Source organism: Salmo salar, chromosome 02 (assembly GCF_965601325.2).
Source record: "Salmo salar chromosome 02, fSalSal1, whole genome shotgun sequence".
NCBI lineage: Eukaryota > Metazoa > Chordata > Actinopteri > Salmoniformes > Salmonidae > Salmo > Salmo salar.
This window is the reverse complement of record NC_138292.1, coordinates 58,085,439-58,107,404: the sequence shown is the minus strand read 5'-3', so window position 1 is coordinate 58,107,404 and position 21,966 is coordinate 58,085,439. Positions and strand designations below refer to the sequence as shown.

The 21,966-nt window shown below is 42.6% G+C and overlaps 2 protein-coding genes across 3 annotated transcripts; both read right to left on the bottom strand.

The window, feature by feature from the left end:
* Window positions 1-418: 418 nt before the first annotated feature.
* Window positions 419-11,499, bottom strand: LOC106587453 (protein LTV1 homolog). 2 transcript variants are annotated; one of them, XM_014175856.3, is made up of 11 exons: window positions 11,280-11,499; window positions 10,749-10,880; window positions 9,544-9,750; window positions 9,069-9,159; window positions 8,823-8,955; window positions 8,369-8,594; window positions 5,650-5,777; window positions 5,273-5,415; window positions 5,029-5,081; window positions 4,616-4,816; window positions 419-1,001 (listed from the first exon to the last, which is right to left on the bottom strand). In XM_014175856.3, exons 1-11 carry the CDS (start codon window positions 11,280-11,282, stop codon window positions 888-890), a joined length of 1,431 nt encoding a protein of 476 aa, XP_014031331.1. In that variant the 5' UTR covers window positions 11,283-11,499; the 3' UTR covers window positions 419-887. The 2 variants fall into 2 exon arrangements, with proteins under 2 accessions (XP_014031331.1, XP_014031340.1); XM_014175865.3 differs by having other exon boundaries at window positions 9,069-9,156.
* Window positions 11,500-13,213: 1,714 nt separating this feature from the next.
* LOC106587445 (calpain-9) lies at window positions 13,214-21,834 on the bottom strand. Its single transcript, XM_014175846.3, has 19 exons — window positions 21,347-21,834; window positions 20,674-20,743; window positions 20,312-20,430; window positions 19,962-20,095; window positions 19,532-19,700; window positions 19,093-19,262; window positions 18,902-18,979; window positions 18,571-18,731; window positions 18,106-18,263; window positions 17,725-17,933; window positions 17,455-17,491; window positions 17,285-17,365; window positions 16,222-16,279; window positions 15,909-15,973; window positions 14,522-14,590; window positions 14,309-14,387; window positions 13,971-14,087; window positions 13,753-13,811; window positions 13,214-13,637 (listed from the first exon to the last, which is right to left on the bottom strand). Exons 1-19 carry the CDS (start codon window positions 21,515-21,517, stop codon window positions 13,611-13,613), a joined length of 2,031 nt encoding a protein of 676 aa, XP_014031321.3. The 5' UTR covers window positions 21,518-21,834; the 3' UTR covers window positions 13,214-13,610.
* Window positions 21,835-21,966: the final 132 nt, after the last annotated feature.

The window sequence follows — 21,966 nt, the reverse complement described above, 5'->3', positions numbered from 1 at the left end:
ATGACCTTGCGGATCAACGGCACTAAAGATTTAGCACTGTAGGATACATTGTTTGCCCTTGGATACAATACACCAAATACTATGTATCCAAGCTAACCGACTAGACTGTGAGATGCAAGGCAAATATCACCCACGACATTGGCCATCCACTGAAGTTGCATATTTTCTTTCAATGTTTACCAAAGCTTCAGGCCAACTGCCATTAACCTGGTTAGATAATGATTGACACTTTGTATCATGTTATTTTCTGTATTATTTCTGTTTTTATGGTCCCTGGGAGATTTCTGTAAATCTATCGCCAGTCCAAATCTATGAGCTGAACTAATCTTCAGTAAACTTTACTCAGGATGTAAAAATCTTTTGGGTGGTTGGGCATTGAAATATAACTGAATAACCAAATGAATGTCACACACAACTGTAAAATAAAACAGACTCAGTATTTACTAAAGATATTCAAGGACTTTTCTCTAATTTTACTCAACAAAAAAAAGACCAGGAAGAATCTTTAGCATTATTGTAAAAAGGTAAGAAGGGTTAGTGAACTGCACTCTGATGATTGACATGCTAACTTCAGAACAGTTGATCTATACATTTATTTATTTTTTACTTCTGAATTAGCCTGGTCCCAGATCTGTTTGTGCATTCTTGCAGTCTTACTGTCACAGTGATAGGAGTTGGCGTGAGAATGACCATAGGAGTTGGGGAGAGCACAAACAGATCTAGGACCAGGGACCAGGCTACATCTCTGAACACTTCACAAAAAAATGCCACACAGCCCATAGTCCTCGTGTTGGGGTCCTCTGCAAAATGGCGGTTGCAGGGTTGTTGTCCATCAGTATAAAAAGATGAGTACAAAGTCAGTCCCAATTCATCTTGCATCTGGGCAGCTAAGACAGCTTTAGACCCTGAACATTGGAACGCAGGTTCAACATTTGTTTCTCTTGATAGACCTTTTCCTGTTTGAACGCCTCTTTGTTGGCCTTTTTTTCTGTTCTTCGCTCCTGTAGAAACATTCAGCAATATGGTGTCAATGGTGAAGGACAAAAAGCATTCTGCAAGATATCTAAATACTTGAACCGTATTCATAGATGACACTTACAAAAAAAAAGGTAGTTATACAATGCATATAATTTCAGCAAAAAAAAGAAACCGTCTTTCAATGATAATTTGTAAAAATCCAAATAACTTCACAGATCTTCATTGTAAAATGTTTAAACACTGTTTCCCATGCTTGTGTCAATGAACCATAAACAATTAATGAACATGCACCTGTGGAACGGTCTTTAAGACATTAACAGCTTACAGACGGTAGGCAATTAAGGCCACAGTTGTGAAAACTTAGGACACTAAAGAGGCCTTTCTACTGACTCTGAAAAACACCAAAAGATGCCCAGGGTCACTGCTCATCTACGTGAATGTGACTTAGGCATGCTGCAAGGAGGCATGAGGACTGGAGATGTGGCCAGGGCAATAAATTGCAATGTCCGTACTGTGAGACGCCTAAGACAGCGCTACAGGGAGACAGGACGGACAGCTGATCATCCTTGCAGTGGCAGACCACGTGTAACAAAACCTGCACAGGATCGGTACAGCCGAACATCACACCTGTGAGACAGGCACAGGATGGCAACAACAACAACTGAGTTACACCAGGAACGCACAATCCCTCCATCAGTGCTCAGACTGTCCGCAATAGGCTGAGAGAGACTGGATTGAGGGTTTGTAGGCCTGTTGTAAGGCAGGTCCTCAACAGACAACACCGGCAACAACGTCACCTATGGGCACAAACCCACCGTCGCTGGACCAGACAGGACTGGCAAAAGGTGCTCCTCACAGACGAGTCGCGGTATTGTCTCACCAGGGGTGATGGTCGGATACGCGTTTATCGTCCGAAGGAATGAGCGTTAGACCAAGGCCTGTACTCTGGAGCGGGATCGATTTGGAGGTGGAGGGTCCGTCATGGTCTGGGGCGGTGTGTCACAGCATCATCGGACTGAGCTTGTCGTCATTGCAGGCAATCTCAACGCTGTGCGTTACAGGGAAGACATCCTCCTCCCACATGTGGTACCCTTCCTGCAGGCTCATCCTGACATGCCACCAGCCATACTGCTCATTCTATGCGTGATTTCCTACAAGACAGGAATGTCAGTGTTCTGCCATGGCCAACGAAGAGCTCGGATCTCAATCCCATTGAGCACATCTGGGACCTGTTGGATCGGAGGATGAGAGCTAGGGCCATTCCCCCTAGAAATGTCTGGGAACTTGCAGGTGGAAGAGTGGGGTAACATCTCACAGCAAGAACTGGCAAATCTGGTGCAGTACATGAGGAGATGCACTGCAGTACTTAATGCAGCTGGTTGCCACACCAGATACTGACTGTTACTTTTGATTTTGACCCCCCCTTTGTTCAGGGACACATTCAATTTGTTAGTCACATGTCTGTGGAACTTGTTCAGTTTATATCTCAGTTGTTGAATCTTATGTTCATACAAATATTTACGCATGTTACGTTTGCTGAAAATAAACGCAGTTGACAGTGAGTGGACGTTTCTTTTTTTTACTGAGATATAATATACACAGCTCTGGAAAAAAATTAAGAGACTACTGCATCTTTTTTGTGATTTTGACCAGTTGTCATTTTCTGCAAATAAATGCTCTAAATGACAATATATTTATTTGGAATTTGGGAGAAATGTCAGTAGTTGATATTTTTAATTTTATTCTATCATTTTACCCAAACATGCCTATAAATAGTAAAACCAGAGAAACGGATAATATTTCAGTGGTCTCTTTACATATCTATACATACAGCTCTGGGAGAAAAAAAAAATATATACAGTTGAAGTCGGAAGTTTACATACACCTTAGCCAAATACATTTAAAAACTCAGTCTTTCACAATTCCTGACATTTAATCCAAGTAACAATTCCCTGTTTTAGATCAGTTAGGATCACCACTTTAATTTTAAGAATGTGAAATGTCAGAAAAATAGTAGAGAGAATGATTCGTTTCAGCTTTTATTTCTTTCATCACATTCCCAGTGGGTCAGAAGTTTACATACACTCAATTAGTATTTGGTAGCATTGCCTTTAAATTGTCTAACTTGGGTCAAACGTTTCAGGTAGCCTTCCACAAGCTTCCCATAATAAGTTGTGTGTATTTTGGCCCATTCCTCCTGACAGAGCTGGTGTAACAGTCAGGTTTGTAGGCCTCCTTGCTAGCACACGCCTTTCCAGTTCTGTCCACAGATTTTCTATAGGATTGAGGTCAGGACTTTGTGATGGCCACTCCAATACCTTGACTTTGTTGTCCTTAAGCCATTTTGCCACAACTTTGGAAGTATGCTTGGTGTCATTGTCCATTTGGAAGAGCCATTTGCAACCAAGCTTTAACTTCCTGACTGATGTCTTGAGATGTTGCTTCAATATATCCACCTAATATTCCTCACTCATGATGCCATCTATTTTGTGAAGTGCACCAGTCCCTCCTGCAGCAAAGCACCCCCACAACATGATGCTGCCACCCCCGTGCTTCACGGTTGGGATGGTGTTCTTCAGCTTGCAAGCCCCTTTTTCCTCCAAACTTAAGGATGGTCATTACGGCCAAACAGTTCTATTTTTGCTTCATCAGACCAGAGGACACTTCTCCAAAAAGTACGATCTTTGCCCCCATGTGCCGTTGCAAACCATAGTCTGGCTTTTTTATGGCGGTTTTGGAGCAGTGGCTTCTTCCTTGCTGAGCGGCCTTTCAAGTTATGTCAATATAGGACTCGTTTTACTGTGGATATAGATACTTTTGTACCCGTTTCCCTCAGCATCTTCACAAGGTCATTTGCTGTTGTTCTAGGATTGATTTGTAGTTTTTGCACCAAAGTACATTCATCTCTAGGAGACAGAACGCGTCTCCTTCCTGAGCGGTATGGCGGCTGCGTGGTCCCATGGTGTTTATACTTGCGTATTATTGTTTGTACAGATGAACGTGGTACCTTCAAGTGTTTGGAAATTGCTCCCAAGGATGAACCAGACTTGGAGGTCTACAATTATTTTTCTGAGGTCTTAGCTGATTTCTTTTGATTTTCCCATGATGTAAAGCAAAGAGGCACTGAGTTTGAAGGTAGGCCTTGAAATACATCCACAGGTGCACCTCCAATTGACTCAAATGATGTCAATTAGCCTATCAGAAGCTTCTAAAGCCATGACATAATTTTCTGGAATTTTCCAAGCTGTTTAAAGGCACAGTCAACTAAGTGTATGTAAACTTCTGACCCACTGGAATTGTGATAGAGTGAATTATAAGTGAAATAATCTGTCTGTAAACAATTGTTGGAAAAATTACTTGTGTCATGCACAAAGTAGATGTCCTAACCGACTTGCCAAAACTATAGTTTGTTAACAAGAAATTTGTGGAGTGGTTGAAAAACGAACCTAAGTGTATGTAAACTTCCGACTTCAACTGTTTATAAAAAAAAACGGAGCACAGTATTCCAACATATGACGATTGTTCCAGGAGCTTTTTCAACCATTTTGTTACCAAGCCAACAATAAATGAATCGTCAACATGAACACCCAGTAGGGAGGACGAGACAGAGCTATTAGTCATGAGTATAGTAACCCACCTTGCGCTCTTCTCTGATGGCCTGTTTCCTGGCTTTCCGTTCCTCCTTGCTCTCCTCTCGAGGTCGGGGCTGTGTGGCGACTCGGGGCAGGTCTGAGTCGTTGATACGCTCCATGCGCTCCGCCTGCTTGGCTGTCGGGCCCCTCCCGGGAAGGACGTCCAGAGGAATGCCTGTCCTGGTCGACACTCGGATGGGCTTTGCCTGATAAGAGAACACAGAAATACACTAAATCAACAGCAACAATGGCCCAGAGCTGATGCCTTGAATTCACAACTTAGTAGCTAATGTTGGGTAGGAAGACGAGCTAAAAGCCTCACAAAATGTTTAATGTTAGACATGCAACTTACTACGTGACAATGCATTTCTTTCGGTTATCTTCGCTCAAACAACCAACAGAGGAAAACATTTCTTACCTTTGGTGGATCTTTGATGATTTTTGGATGGTTATACAAATTTGAATAGGTACCTTGGATAGTAAAGAAAGGATTTCAATATTCATAAAAAAAAAAGAAAAATGTAGTAATTATGGTAATAAAGATATAGCCAATTCGTATGTCATCAGAACAGAATTATGTCATCAGGCATGTACTACAATGGTAATCTTAAAGTGTTAGTTACTGAACAGACAACAGCAACACGTTTAGTAGACTAACTTACTGATAATGGTTTCACAGTCCCACTTCTCTGCTGGTGCCGTCAGGACAATGGTCTCCATCTCCTGTTCCTCTTCATCTTCATCCTCCTCCTCCTCCCTCACCACTGGCAGCTCTTTAGGACCCAGGGCATCAGGTCTCTGGTAGCTAAAAGAACACAGTTGATTCAATTACTGTCATTTCTATAGTTAAACACACAAAGACTTGCTTATGGTAATCCATTGTTTCCAATGAGGACCTCCACTTCTGTCTTTATCTAAGAGTATTGCTATGGCTAAAGGAGTTACACACACACACACACACACACACACACACACACACACACACACTCACTCACTCACTCACTCACTCACTCACTCACTCACTCACTCACTCACTCACTCTAACTCCTTCTGTTTGAAGTAGTCTTTGATGACCTCCTCCAGGCGAGCACTGTCTGGCTCGATATGCCCTTCCAGCTCAGCGTTGTCCAGGGCCCCAATCTCATCATCATCAAACTGCTCAAAAAACTATGGGAGACAGAAAGAAACAAGTTCTGGAAACGATACAATGATATTCATTGAAATAATTATCATAAGTTGAAATCAGCACCTGAGTCCAGGGCTGTTGCGGTGACCGCCACACCGGTGGTCACGAGTCATGAAGGCAGTCAAATTCCACATGACCGTTTAGTCACGGTAATTAGGCATCTCCAAGCTGATGCTGCTGCTGGTCATTAGTAGCCTACCAAACTTGCTAACTGCCTGGTACTCAGCACTCTATTGTCCCTCTAATCACTCTGACATCTATGCAAATGTTTATGTGTGGGGGGGGGGGGGCGCGATAGGGTCAGTCTGTTACATCTGGAGTATTTCTCATGTCTTATCAGGTGTCCTGTGTGAATTTAAATATGCTCTCTCTAATTCTCTCTTTCTGTCTTTCTCTCGGAGGACCTGAGCCCTAGGACCATGCCTCAGGACTACCTGGTATGATGACTCCTTGCTGTCCCCAGTCCACCTGGCCGTGCTGCTGCTCCAGTTTCAACTGTTCTGCCTGCGGCTATGGAACCCTGACCTGTTCACCGGACGTGCTTGTTGCACCCTCGACAACTACTATGATTATTATTATTTGACCATGCTGGTCATTTATGAACATTTTAACATCTTGACCATGTTCTGTTATAATATCCACCCTGCACAGCCAGAAGAGGACTGGCCACCCCTCATAGCCTGGTTCCTCTCTAGGTTTCTTCCTAGGTTTTTGGCCTTTCTAGGGAGTTTTTCCTAGGGAGTTTTTCCTAGCCACCGTGCTTCTTTCACATGCTTTGCTTGCTGTTTGGGGTTTTAGGCTGGGTTTCTGTACAGCACTTTGAGATATCAGCTGATGTACGAAGGGCTATATAAAAATACATTTGATTGATTGATTTGAAATGTAGTCGATCTAATCAAACACTTCATGAGAGCCAATGAGCTCATGTTGCGGCACATTTCTATAGGCTATGCAATTGCAGGAGAAAACAGAGTGATGGCCGCTAATAAAAAGAGGATCCCATCAGCTTGTATAGGCTAGGCCTACTATATTTATTTATCAACTTTCCTAATATTAAGCACATTGCTTCTCTTTACAACAGGAGTATAGCCTACCTGGCTGGCATGAAAATAAACCACGGGGAAAAACGTCCTCCATCATTATTTAAGTGCATAGATGACATGTATTTTTCCCCGCTGCCCGTGTTTCGATGCAGGTGCATGATAATGGTCAAATCTAAATAAGTAAAAATGTTACACATATTATTTAGTATATGCAAAGACAAGATTAAATCAAGAATAGTCTGATGGGTGACAATATTAGCCCTTCACTTGTGAATGATGCCCAGCATAATTTTTTTTTTACAAAAATTCTGCGACTTGTTAGCCCATCGGCCTATATGTTTTAATAAGGTTTGTATCACAATTAAAGTGGCCAAATAACTTCTTAAAATTAAGCACATTAATCCACTTTACAAGGGGTGTAGAGCCTAACGTGCATACAAAAGCAGCGCAAGTTTCACGTTTGGGGAAGATCATTTTCACCATAAAAATGCACCTCTATCGTGAAAGCATTACATTCATAATCGCATTTGCGGTCACTTTTGATAATGGTGTTTTCCGCTAATGGAATATTTGCGCTTATAATGTGAAGAAAAAGCCGAATAGTTTATCAACATTTTAAGCTAAATGTTCTGATCTGTTGCTTCAGCCACATTGCATATTATTTAAAAAAATGTATGTTTGTGGTTGTATTCATTTTGGATCCATTGCATCCCACAACTGTCCCAGACTATGTTTGGAATATTTATTTCTCGCACAGAATAGGTCAACTTTTGTACTATGGGGGATAGTTGATTGACATAGGCTAGTGCTTTTGCTGTTTATAGGCCTACTCATCTTCTTGGCTGACAAAAAGTAAATGTGGACAGTTCTTCCAATATCTTCAATATGCACTTCGGAATTGGATAAGGACGCCCGCAGTTGCGTCTGTCTTAACTTGTAGCCTGTGAACAAGACCCGGTCACGTGACGGAGAGCCGTGTGAGGGAGAGACGCTTCGGCTTGCGCAGTGCACTCAGGGCACAATGCGGAACAACGGGCCGCAAAAGGTATGGATTTTTTTTAGGGTGCATTACATCCACAAAGGGGATGCCGCCGTGAAATTCGAGGCATTATCAAGTGCTTGTCGAATTGTCAATGAGAGACTATTGGAGTGTGTACAGCTTGTGGGAAAAAAACAAAGCAGAGCTCATGCATTTTCAAGCAACTTGTTTCAAATCATCATTAGAGTCTCATCATGCAGCCTTACAACGTATTAAACATCAAAGCATACAGCCCAACGTGTATTAGACTTCTTAAAATGCGGAAGCCAGGAGATGCTAAATATGTTTATGTTAATTAACGGTCAATCACCGTGAGACCGACAGTTATTTGCTTGACAAATCACCGACTGACTACATTTTGTGACCTCCACAGCCCTACCTGAGTGTTTATGCTGTTAGATCAGCCAGTCACCCACAGTTTATCTTTCACCAAAGGTCACAAAATGCAACCCAGGTCCAACCCCCAAAAGTATGTCCGGGGCTCACTGACCTTCTCAAAGCGGTCGTCCAGCAGTGTGAGCTGTTCGTTCCTCCTCATGACTGACGAGGTCATGGAGTATTCTGTGAAGCGAGTTTTTGTCTCCTCGTCCATGAACATGAACTCCCGGGGGCGCCCCTCGCCGTCCTCATCACCAGAGACACCGCCCTCAGAGTCAACGTCCCCCTCAGAGTCGCTCTCCTCTTCATCTGTATCCTCCCACTCTTCATCATCATCACTGCAATGAGAGAGAGAGAGGTTTCCAACAGCACAAAGAGACTTGGGAGAGCACAGCTCTATTGTGACAGGACTTCAATTAGCAGATGTTAACCAGCTCTTAGTAAGAAACTGAAACCCAAAAAAGCAATCCTCTCTCTCCAATTGTAACTTGATGGGTATAGCCCAAATTAATGGGACTAAGGGTTGCTAAAAATAAATAAAACTGATATAAAGTATATATTCTTACCACACGCCAACAGCTCCTTTGACATCGTTGGCCTTCAAAATGAAGTCGTCATCCAGGATGTTGTCTGGGTCGTCAAAGTCAAAGTCCTCATCGAGAGCAGCTACAATGTCTGGGTCCATGTCCAGCCTGGGTCCTTTGAGACAAAACATGAGAGGAGGGACAAGAGTTAAAAACTTGGAGGAATTCACCGATTTAGAATAATCCCCGACCTGGCGTTTGGTTTTGTTACTGACGGAGGCCTCTTACCTGAGATGGGGGCAGCTTTGTTCAACATTCCCACCTCCTCCTCAAACTCTGACGCAAACACAGAGGAGGGCAAGTTGAAGGAGACGGTCTGCTGAAGTTACAAAAGCATAATAGGTTTAATACTTCCGTTTATCACAATTACCTCAAAAATACTGGCTACCCTACTCACTGTTGCTATAAAATGTGTAGTGGTTATTAAGAGAAATGTAATCATGATATCTAATGTTGCCCCCATAACCCATCCTACAGTCACTCCTACCACAACCTAAAATACACTATGTATTGGGGAAACTGGGGAAATTTGATCTCACAAATGCAAGCCTCTAAAAACTACTCCAGCTAGCTAGTGTTAGCAAAGGACCAGATCATTTCAACTGGTATTTACACCATCAGCGGTTTGGTCCAATATATAGCCCCAAACATTTACACAACCGCTCCACTCAGGGACAACCACTGGACCTCCTGCTAAACTTACAGGAGTAGCCTTTTCCTCCTCATCTTCCTCATCGTCATAATCCTCCCCATCCTGGAGGTCATGGGTACGTTTGCCTCTCTGTGATTTGCCGGATGAAGCCCACTCTACGGGCCGAGCCGTTTCTCTCAGGTGCTGCAGATAGTTGTAGTCGTCGTCAAAAAACACCCCAAACTCCCTCTGCTCCTCTCGCCGCTTCTCCACCTCCACCTGAACACAGACAGTAGAGTAAGTGGTTACGGATCATGAGACAAAACATACAATTGTGCACATAAAGCAGGATTTTATGCACCAAATATCTTGGTTGTCCTTGGCCAATTCTTCCATTGCAACACTAAATACCTTAGTAAAGTCTGGTACATGTACTAACACAGTGGGTACTAGAACCCCTGGGGGTACTTGGTCTATCCACAGGGGATACTTGACACGAATCTCAATGAAATGTATTTATAAAGCCCTTTCTACATCAGCAGAGGTCACAAAGTCCTTATACAGAAACTCAGCCTAAAATCCCAAACAGCAAGCAATGCAGATGTAGAAACACGGACTCTGAAGACTCATGAGACCATAGGCCTACTGGTAAAATGCACACGAGTGGGTACTTCGATGGTACTCCGGGCAGAGCAAAATTCAGTTGACGGTACAGTGAATACGTTTTCTATGCAATACTCATGTAAACACCTTACTGTTTATCTTAAATCGGCGTAAAATCATATTAAATCGCCGATTAAAACACTTGCTTTTCTGAGCAATCTTTCAAATTATTAGGACATGGAAACAACTTAAATCGGCGTTCCAGAAGTGTCTCTGATCTGAGCATGTATTAGCACCAGCGGAGCGAGCCTCCCTCTTTAGCACGAGTGAAATGAGTTAGGTACAACTAAACATATGCGTTTTAGAAGTCGTTTTTCCACATACAAACTTTACATGTCCGAACTCAGAATCAAATATGCTTCCCAAAAACAACATGTTCACTGTGGTAGAACGTTTATTTTGATTAGGGATTTTAAGCCAACAGGTAGCCTTTCCAGATGTGTCCATGTAAACAGGACTATTAGGGGAATTGTTCTTCTTGCAAAACATGTATATACATTTTAATCAAACTATTATATTAATCTGACTATCCACAATAATCTCATTATTTTGGACACGTAACCATACTCAGTAACCGGAAAAGGTTGGGAACCACTGTAATACCACGTTCTTACCTTTTGTGCGGGTAGGAGGACATGCTGCGGTGCTTTCTCGTCAGCAGCGAGTGGGTCCCTCTGACTTCTGTGGACCAGGTGGAAGGTCACCGCTTTCTTCTTGTCAATGAATGCCTTCTTCCTTTTATTAGGCTAGAAAAGAAAGACATGTAGATCATGTAACTTGTTACATAGTCTTTGGGTCAACTGCAGCAATATGTCAGTGACCTGTGTTGAGTGGTCACTGTTCATCACAAGCCCTTTGTACATGTGGGTTAGGCAGTACACAGAAAGGAAGAACTGTTCTGAAATGTAAATTGATGTTGTTCATGGACTAGTTAGTTAGCTAACTTAGCTTAACTAGCTAACAACCAACACACAAGCTAGTTGGTTGGCTATTGCGAAAACGATCAATCTCACCCACACTTGAAACAGCATATTAGCTAGCTAACATATTTGATTTAGTAGACATTGACAAGCACAACAGTTGGCATTATTTATGTAACGTTAGTACGTTAGCTACCTATCCTACCTGTCTGTCTGTCGACTTACCATAGTTCAATTGGACCGCTGTGAACACACTTTCAAAGTATTTCTACAAAAACGTATGTTACAGTTTATCTCGCGGTAAAATTGTAATTTACGGGGATTAAATTATTTTAAAAAAGGTCAATGTTGTTTATCCACGCGGACTCCTTCCTCACACGCTGCTTCTACCATTTTTGGAACAAACCATTTCACAGGACAAAAGGGGTGTAGTTTGTTCACTTCATACAACATCAGATTGCGATACATTCTTGAATTTGTATTAATATATTATGTTGTCAAAGTATGTATTCTCTGTATGAAATAATTTTTCATTGAAAACCAAGCAACTGGAATGTAAGTAGCCTGGCGGGTTGGAGCGTTGGGCCAGTAACCGAAAGGTTGCTGGATCGAATCCCCGAGCTGACAAGGTAAAAATCTGTTGTTCTGCCCCAGAGCAAGGCAGTTATTTTTTTATTTACACATCAATGCAGAAAGTACATGGGGAACACAAGTATATGTGAATAATATACAAAGGACAATTGGGCTAGGGGGTACAATATCACATTACCTTAATAAGGGACAGACATACACTTATTTGTATTTGTCTTAAAATATAGTTCAATTGCTTTTTGTAAGGTAAGAAAATGTGTTTTGTTTGTAAATTTACATTTGTGAATATGAAATTTGGCAAAACGAATAATTAGATTAATTACATAAAATAGTTTGAACGTATTTCTATCGTAGGTAAAGAATCCAAGCAGTACATCTCTACACAATAGTGCAAAATCTCTGTTCAATTTTAATCTACTGATGTCTTGCCACAGTTTCCTTACATGAATACAATGCAACACGTTTCTGGGTGGTCATTACAAAAGGTACAATTTGAGTTTATGTTTTTCTTAAACTTTTTCCATATAGTGGTTGTCAGGATAATATTTATGAATAATTTTAAAGGAAACTTCCTTAATTTTGTTAACAAGTAGGTTGATAGTTCTGAGGGTCAGGTCTTGACACTTTCCTGAATAATAAAGCAACTCCTGAGCAAGGCAGTTCCCCCGGGCGCCGATGACGTGGATGTTGATTAAGGCAACCCGCCGCACCTCTGATTCAGATGGGTTGGGTTAAATGCGGAAGACACATTTCAGTGGAATGCATTCAGTTGTACAACTGAATAGGTGTCCCCCTTTCCCTAATACATGTGTTCCCCTTCTTCAGTTGGTATAGCCCAGACGACCAAACTAATCGATAATGAACAGGAATCAATCACAGCATCATTCAGCTCAAGACGTCCCGATATTTTGTGTAACCTTTATTTAACAAGGCAAGTCCGTTAAGAACAAATTCGTATTTACACTATCGGCCTACACCGGCCAAACCCGGACGTGGCTGGGCCAATTGTGCGCCGCCCTATGGGGCTCCCAATCACGGCCGGTTGTGATACAGACTGTTTTATTAGCACAAAATCTACAAAGCTTTTGTAGTGTGAGATGAGCAATAGCCAATGGGAGCTCGCCAGAGAAGAAGCCAGTAAGATTACTTATTTCGCATCACCCATAATGTGTAGACTAGAGAAGGAGAGATTACTACTGTTAGTATACTTTTGTACTTGCCTTTAATCAAAGCCACATTGTCAAATCGCTACAGCTATGTTGGCTAGATATTTCAACTCTGGCAAGCGTGAATGTCTGACTGGAAATATTTCAGGCTGCTTTGAGCCACAGCTCCTTGTAGCTACATTAAATAACAAGACAGCGTGGTATCGACAATCCTCAGCACCAAGTGAAGAATCTTGCAGCGTGTGATATCAGAGACCAAAATCAATATCGACTCATTGGAGATCCACCATAAATATTTGCTTATTTAAGTAGGGCAATTTGTTTAATTTCTTCTTAGCATGCTGAGATGAAGTATTCTACATTTGAATATTTACATATACATCTAAAGCTCAGACACAGACAGCAGATATTACATTTTTATTTTGTTTAATCCCAAACTGAGAAATCAACTGATACAGGGTGTCAAAATGAAACATTTAAAACTTGATCAGTGCATTATTTATTATTGGAGCAACTCTGTAAACAGAATTTAACACATTCTCCTGATTGTCAAATACAAGGGGCATAAGATCCAAACTGTGGCACAAGTATGTTGGTTTCGTTTTAAAACAAAAGAGTGAATTCAAGAGAGACAAAGGCATACAACATTAAAACATAGCTTTGTTTTATGCATGGATTATAACTAGTGTATTCGCTAACCGCGTTCCCAGCGGGAACGACTCGAGATTAGTGTATTTGCAAGCAACACATATTGCATCCCAAGCCCATTATTTTACTTTGTTCTTCTGCTGGATCCTCTTCAGACGTTCATGGAAAGAAGGAGGAACTGAAAAGACAAAAGTTATTTCATAATCAAAAGCAAATCATGTCTTGGTGGGCACATCACACAGGATGGACTTTACAGTGGAAACATATTATACAAAATGTAATGTTTATTATACCTGCAGTATGTTCATGTTGACCTGGCCTGTCTTGCTTTTGTCCAATGCTTGGAAAACCCCTGGGGGAGGACAAATATTTTTTGTCAACAACCAATATAACATTGGGTATGTCCAACAACTCCAAAGCACTAAACATCTGAGTGTTTACTTGTTCCATGAAAATACAAGTTATTTGAGCAGCTATATCCCATAAGGTGGTACAGTCCCTTGGTACTCACTGAACATATTTTCCAGGCGGACGATGCAGGTGAGGTAGTCATCAAAGTCGATGTCGTAGTTCTCATCAGCGAACCTCAAGCCAAGCAGCTGGAGGAGCTTGGTGTTCAGATGCATGCCTTGGATGGTGGAGACAGAATGTTACTAGTTAGGCTCTGATTCACACCTTTGTCTTTCTGCCCCCCTGAAATGTCTTCTTGAGAAAGCGTGGAAGTACTCACAGAGAAAGAGACCTTCAAGATCAAAAGACGGGATTCAACACTAGCATTCTACCATTGAGATATGACCTTCTATGCAGACATTCTGTTCTAACCCTATGTACCACCCGATAGTCTCTCACCTGCTGCTTTCAGAGCTATGCGGAGCTCATAGGAGGACATCTTCCCTGACCGGTCCGTGTCATAAGAAATGAAGAGCATCTGCAACCAACAACAAAGACATCGTTATCACCACTCCACACACATGTTCAATATTAAATTGACGTCATAGGCTATTGTATAACAATGTATATGATATTGTAACTGACAGCAACATGTAGTCATGCTGTACTTACAATCCATTTTTTCATCTTTTCCCAGAAGACCTTGAACTCCTGAAACTCAAGCTGCCCTGAATTGTCAACCTGGATTGATCTGTCAAGGCAAATAACCTACATGACCAAAAGTATGTGGACACATGCTCGTCAAACATCTCATTCCAAAATCATGGGCATTAATATTGAGTTGGTCCCCCCTTTGCTGCTATAACGGCCTCCACTCTTCTGGGAAGGCTTTCCACTAAATGTTGGAACATTACTGCAGGGACTTGCTTCTATTCAGCTACAAGAGCATTAGTGAGGTCGGGCACTGATGTTGGCCGATTTGTACTGGCTCGCAGTCGGCGTTCTAATTCATCCTAAAGGTGTTCGATGGGGTTAAGGTCAGGGTTCTGTGCAGGACAGTCAAGTTCTTCCACACGATTGACAAAACATTTCTGTATGGACCTCGCTTTGTGCACGGAGGCATTGTCATGCTGAAACAGGAAAGGTCCTTCCCCAAACTTTTGCCACAAGTTGGAAACACAGAATTGTCTAAAATGTAATTGTAGGCTGTAGTGTTAAGATTTCCCTTCACTGGAACTTAGAGGCCTAGCCCAAACCATGAAAAACAGCCCCAGACCATTATTCCTCTTCCACCAAACTTTACAGTTGGCACTATGCATTCCATCAGGTAGTGTTCTCCTGCATCCACCAAACCCAGATTCATCCATCAGACTGTCACATGGTGAAGCGTGATTCATCACTCTAGAAAAAACACTTTTCCACTGGTCCAGAGTCCAATAGTGGCAAGCTTTACATCACTTCAGCCGACGCTTGGCATTGCGCATGGTGAACTTTGGCTTGTGTGCGGCTACTCGGCCATGGAAATTCATTTCATGAAACTCCCGACGAACAGTTATTGTGCTGACGTGGCTTCCGGAGGCAGTTTGGAACTCGGTAGTGAGTATTGCAACCGAGGACAGACAATTTTTACTCGCTTCAGCACTCGCCGGTCCTGTTCTGTGAGCTTGTGTGGCCTACCACTTCCCGGCTGAGCCGTTGTTGCTCCTAGACGTTTCCATTTCGCAATAACACATACAGGCAGCTCTAGCAGGGCAGAAATTTGACGAACTGACTTGTTGGAAAGGTGGCATCCTATGACAGTGCCATGTTGAAAGTCAGTGAGCTCTTCAGTAAGGCCATTCTACTTCCAATGTTTCTCTATGGAGATTGCATGACTGTGTGCTTTATTTTATACACCTGTCTGCCAGTGTGGCTGAAATAACAAAATCCCCTAATTTGAAGGAGTGTCCACATACTTTTGTATATATAGTGTATATTGTAAAAGCATGAATCCAATATTGATCACAGTAATGCATTTTCCAAAGCCTCATTATAGGCGTTTCGGACAGGTGAAGGATACATCCATCAGGTTGATGATGCTATGGCAGGTGTTGAGACTCAGACCATCAAACTTGATTTCTCTCCCTGAAGGAAAAGAGAGGAATATCATAACAAATCCCTAAAATAATCATGACAATATTATAGAATCTGTAATCCATGAAAGTATAACCCCACAGACCCAGTGTGCAAGTAATTTAGCTTTAAAAAGCCAAGAGTCAAACAATGTGATTGTGGATGTGTATTCAAATGACATTCGTTGAATTGCTCTTTATGCTAACGTCTGAGTTGTAATAACACACAATGGATGGACTTTTAAGAGGAGGGCTGCTTACTCCTGCTAAGTACTCCATTCAACACCTGCTGAAGCTCCTTGGCAGAGATGGCCTGGTCCTAAGGAGAAGACACAATAGACAAAATTATATTCTAGCTATGACCAATAAGGGGCGTGCACATGTCAAAGTTTATTCGCCACAGGACACAACAGGTGTAAAACAGTACAGTGAAATGTTTACATTGAGAGCTCTTTCAGGTCAGTGCCAGTACCTTATTCAATGTGCAGGGGTACTGGAGTGGTTGTATGTACAGGCCAGTACCTTATTCAATGTGCAGGGGTACTGGAGTGGTTGTATATACAGGTCAGTACCAGTACCTTATTCAATGTGCAGGGGTACTGGAGTGGTTGTATATACAGGTCAGTACCAGTACCTTATTCAATGTGCAGGGGTACTGGAGTGGTTGTATATACAGGTCAGTGTCAGTACCTTATTCAATGTGCAGGGGTACTGGAGTGGTTGAGGTGGGTTTATACATAAAAAGTGACTGGTAGTAGGATAAACATGTAAACAGGGCTGAAAAATGACTGGTAGTAGGATATACATGTAAACAGGGCTGAAAAGTGACTGGTAGCAGGAATATATAAATACTTATGGTAATATACAGTACCAATGGTAATATATACATGTAAACAGGCGTAACAGTGACCAGTAGCAGAAATAGATAGATACTAATGGAAATCAATAATCAATTAACCGCAGTGTAAATGGTAGTAATAAATCTAATCATTAATAATTTTAGCTGCAGCGTAGGTGTGAGGGGGTGTAAGTGTGTGGCATCAATAATGAGTGTGTGAGTGAGGCTGTATGCAAGTGTGTGTGCGTGTGAGTAAGAGTGACAGTGAAGGTGTGTGTGTCAGAGTGGGTAGAGTGTGTGGACAGTCTGTGGGAGTGGGATATTATAAGAGGGAGAGCAGTAGTTGTTAGCCATTTAACAGTCTTATGACCAGGGGATACGACATTACTGTATTCCTTTCGACATGCTCATAGTATCTGAATCAGTGACATTGCCAGTTATCAGAAACAGCTCTCCTCATTTCTTATAATATTTTTATTTTCTTACCGAACCAGCAATCTTTTCAAACATTCTCCTCAGTCCCTTCTCCTCATCCGTCTCCTCCTCTGGTAGACTGGGCATTGGAGGCTGAGAGATACATCACAATACATCATCAACAGGAAGTAAAGAGCGTCTCAGCATTGCAGTTTTGTGATATTCCACAGCAGAGTACTTACATCTGGCAAATCAGCATCTACTGTGTTTCCCATTTCCCTGTTGATGACAACATCCCGTGATGAGCTTTTTCAAATCACAAACATTAACTTGTCCAGCAAATCTTACATTGAATGACAATTTAGGCTACATGCAATATTAAAAGTCAAATAAATCTTAGTGTAGATTGGCTACAGCCATCAAGGGCTTTCATTCAACCTTTCTCTTAACCAACTATCTTCTTAAAACTAATACTGATTCACAGACAATACTCCCAAACGTAAATATCCTACATGGTTCCGGCTGCCTTCTCAGAGAAGATGCGTATGAGGAAGTCGGCCTCGTTGTGGGGCTGGAAGGTGGTGGGCACCAGCAGGTATTTCCCTGGGGGCAAGGTGAAGCGCTCGGAGATCTCCCTCACGTTGATGTAGGTCTTACTGCGAGCCTTGGACCCATTGTAACGGAAGAAGTCTTTCCCCAGGTGGTCCTCATCTGCAGGGGCCTGAGGGAGAAGAGAGAGGGAGGGACGTGTTTTTAAAAACCCTTCAAATAACGAATGAGTAACTTTGTGATGAACAAAATAACTGTACCTATAGGTAGCATGTACTAGGAAATTGAAAACCAATGTATTCCTATTGTTTGTGCATATGGTCTCTGCCTGTTGTCTCTCTTACCTCGTAAAGAGCAAAGCCGATGGTTTGCAGGTCCAGTCCCTCTTTCCTCAGCGCACGGCGGTTCTTCTGCATCAGAGCGATGACCACGCTGCACTTATCATTATTATCGTCAGCATGCAGCAGGGTCAGCTTGAACTGGGGGTTGGTCCAAAATGTATCTGGGGGGGGACAAGTTTAAATGGTTGTATTATTGCTGGGCTGGAACAAAAACCTATATACACTATCTGGCATTCCAGAATCAGGGTTGGTCACTTCTGGCACAGTGGATTCATCAAAGATACAATTGGCATTCCTTATATCTGGGTCATCAAACTTTGTATGAACCAAACTGACTGTCACATTACGAGGCTCAGACGTTCAGATAGAAATGTACTGTGTAGAATATATATGTTAATCTCTCATGTATAATAGGGAATCAAGTCAAGTCTATTCATTACATTTCTGTCTGCAACTTTGTCCTCTCACCTATGAAGTTCCTGCAGCCGCCTGCGGTGGAGCCACGGATCCAGTTGCCCTCGAACATGTTCACCTCCCACTTCCGCTTGGTGTCGTCCATCAGAGAGTCCGGCGTCAGGTTGCAGATCTCTATCTTGTCGTAGTTGGCCTTGAAGTCCTCAAACTCCATCCTGAAACAAGCAACCATTTTGATTCAGAAAAGTCTTCACTGTATACAGGATTGGACCCAGACCTTGTCCGGTAACTGTTCAGGGCCACTGGAAAGCCTATGGCTGATGAACATGCGGGATGTAGTTCCAGACGTAAAACTAAAACTATTAAAATCGCTGTTGTTACTAACCAGAATTCACCATCATCCATGGAGTTCTGAAGAATGCGTTTTTTCTCAGAACTGTCAATCACATTCCACTCCCTAGACCTGTAAGAGAGAAAACAGATAACAGAATAACCACTTTCCCATAATGCATAGTGTATGCTAGTTTTTATTCCTACTCATCTCAGCAACGCCTGATGGAAATTAACTGCACTCACTCGTCACTCCAGGCACCGTTCCATTCCACCTGTCCCCAAGGGTTCCTGATCCGGATCAGCTTGACCTTTTTTCCTCTGTAGTTAACCTCCTCAAGGCCTGTGATGGAGTAGGCGTGTCCCTTCACCAGTCCTGAAGCTGTCTGGGCCTCTGACTCAGCAGAGCTGGTGATCTGGAGAGAGGAAAAATCACAATCTGTATCAGTCTGTCTCTCAGACCTGGACCCGTATTCACAAAGTGTCTCATAGTAGTAGGAGTGCAGATCTAGGATCAGGTCCATCCTGTCTATATTATCTTATTCATTGTGATCTAAAAAGACAAAAACTGATCCTATATCTGACCAGCACTCCTATTCTGAGACGCTTTGGAAATATAGGATCTGGTGTCTAAGGACCCCATGTATAATGGTCTTCCACTGAAACTGGTTTAGGAGGTCCTTACGTCTATAGAGCAGCCCATCATTGAGCCTCTGTCGTAGGCCTTCTTCATGATGTTGAAGAGGTCGGTTGGAGCGCTTTTGGTCTCGTACGTCTCCCCAACGCCGCCGGTGAAGTCCTCCATGGCCTCTAGGGTAGAGCCTCCCTTCAGGGACTCATAGCTCCCGTTCAACCTGACAGGACAAGGAATGGGATGGAATGGGTTAACTAAGGGATATAACGGCTGTCAAATAGCAGGCATTTGAAAATTAACCCAAGCTTTGCAGCTAGTGTCTGCATGCATTTGGTGAAAAATTGGGTACAATCAACCAATACTCATGTTTTACATGAACTCCACACTATCAAGCAAATGTGACAATAGTTGTACAAAACACCTATTTTAGTTTACATTAATGTTATACCTGTACTTTTCAAAGTTTACAAGTTACACATACTTGGCATAGGCCTTCTCCAGCAGTGCGCTCCAAAACTCGTTGTTGGAGGCAGAGTGAAGCAGCACCAGGCGATTCCTCACAGCAGGCAGTCGGTCATCCACCACCACGTCCAGCCATTTGTTGTGCTGCCAGAACTGAGGGGAGAGACATGTCAGACTATACTTATGGATGACTTCCTTCAACTAAAGAATTGTGTAATCACTGATGTCAATAGAGTAAGTACTATGTAACAATTAACATTTACGACTCAAACATTCTGTGAATAATGTAATATTGTCATATAGATAAAATGCAATTTTCTGTCAATAAATGTGATGGGCAGTTGATAGCTGTGTAGTGGGCGAGTCTACCTGGAAGTGGAAGATGCCAGCGTAGCTGCGGTCAAAGCCCTGGTCGTTGGGCACCACTCTGGCCAGGGTCTCCTTATGGAGGGTCAGAGAGGCAATGGCTGCCAGGAGCCAGCAGTCCCCTGGGTGAAAAACGTGATGAGTCAGGACTTACACACTGAAAGCCATGGACATAACCTACCGTCTTAGCTGTCGTATGTAATGCTATAGCGTCTTAAGTCTTCAACTCAAGGCCCGGGGGCCACATCAGGCCCACAATCTGCTTTCTTGTGGTCCCCTAACAAATGTCATTGTTATTTCTAGTGTTTGGATATCGATGTATGATATACTATTCGTATCATATAAGAAGTACTATGTATACAAACCTAGTTCTCCTTGACATATGTCTGTCCTATCAGCCCCACCAACTATGAATTCGGGATTCTCACAAAGTTGCTGTAAAAGAATAGGAGCAGGTATAAGAGGCTTAGGGACAGCGGAGAAACAGGTTTAAAAAGGAGATGGGGTTTGGAGAGACTCTGCCGCTTCGGGAAGGTGTGTTCACATTCCTGGCGTCTTAAATCAGTCAAAGTCCCCAGTCACTGGGACGCAGAAACACAGAGAGAAGGTACAGGTATTCATTCACAAGGATCAACCAAGAGAAAAATGCTTAAGGATCACAAATAGGATCTTTGTTGGATCTTTCCCATTTTAGTCACTAATGTTACAGGGAGAGATGGTTTTCTTAAGAGGTTTGAGGTATGCTAGTTTTAATAGTTGCTCACAGATCTTAATAGTTACACAGTGCAGTATCAACCTTGGCAAGGCACTTCATCTCAATGGCGTTGTGTGGTCAGCAGTATGTATTGAAATGCATAGTGTAAATGTTTCTGTGGACATTAGCACAATCTACCTAAACAGAGACCCCATCCAGGCCATTCACTCTCAACGATCAACTGCAAATGTTCCAATTACACTGTAATTACCACTGTAATTACTGTATTCTTTCAGTCACATTAGCTCCCTCGGGGGAGACCATTTGTACTGTAGCTTACATACCCCAGGTCTCTTCCATTCAAAGTTGATGGGCACGCTCTGGCTGTAGTAGAGGGATGAGTCACAGGCAGGAAAGTCTGGGTCCTCAAACAGTTTCTTCTTCTGTAGACACTCCTGCCTCAGCTGCTCAAACGTCTTCCCATCCGCTTGGGTGCTGATCGACTTGGCAGGCATCTTGAGGGCTCAGACTAAAGGGGAAACTAGGGAGCGATGGAGAAGGACAGTGTGTGTGTGGGGGAGAGATGTCCCTTGTTTGTGAGCAGTGACAGACTGGGAGAGAGAGGGGTGTTGGGTGTTTTGCAAATCCTGTTTCTTTGATGTGTATGTGGTTTGGACGGAGTGACAAGCCTGTCAAGCAGGTGGGTAGATGGGTACACACCCTCCTGACATAAACTGGTTTGTCCATTCCCACGGCAACGCACCTTACCTCACCCACTTTCTCTGCCCAACTAAGGAGTTCACTATAGAATGTGTTCTAGAATGTCAGGTTTTAGGTAGTGACAGATTTGTCATCACTGCTAACATGTTATGCATATTTGAAATGGAACAGCACAAGATCGCGTTTTAGATCTTAAACATCAGGATCAATTTGTGGAGAAATAGTTATTAAAAGGCCATTTAAA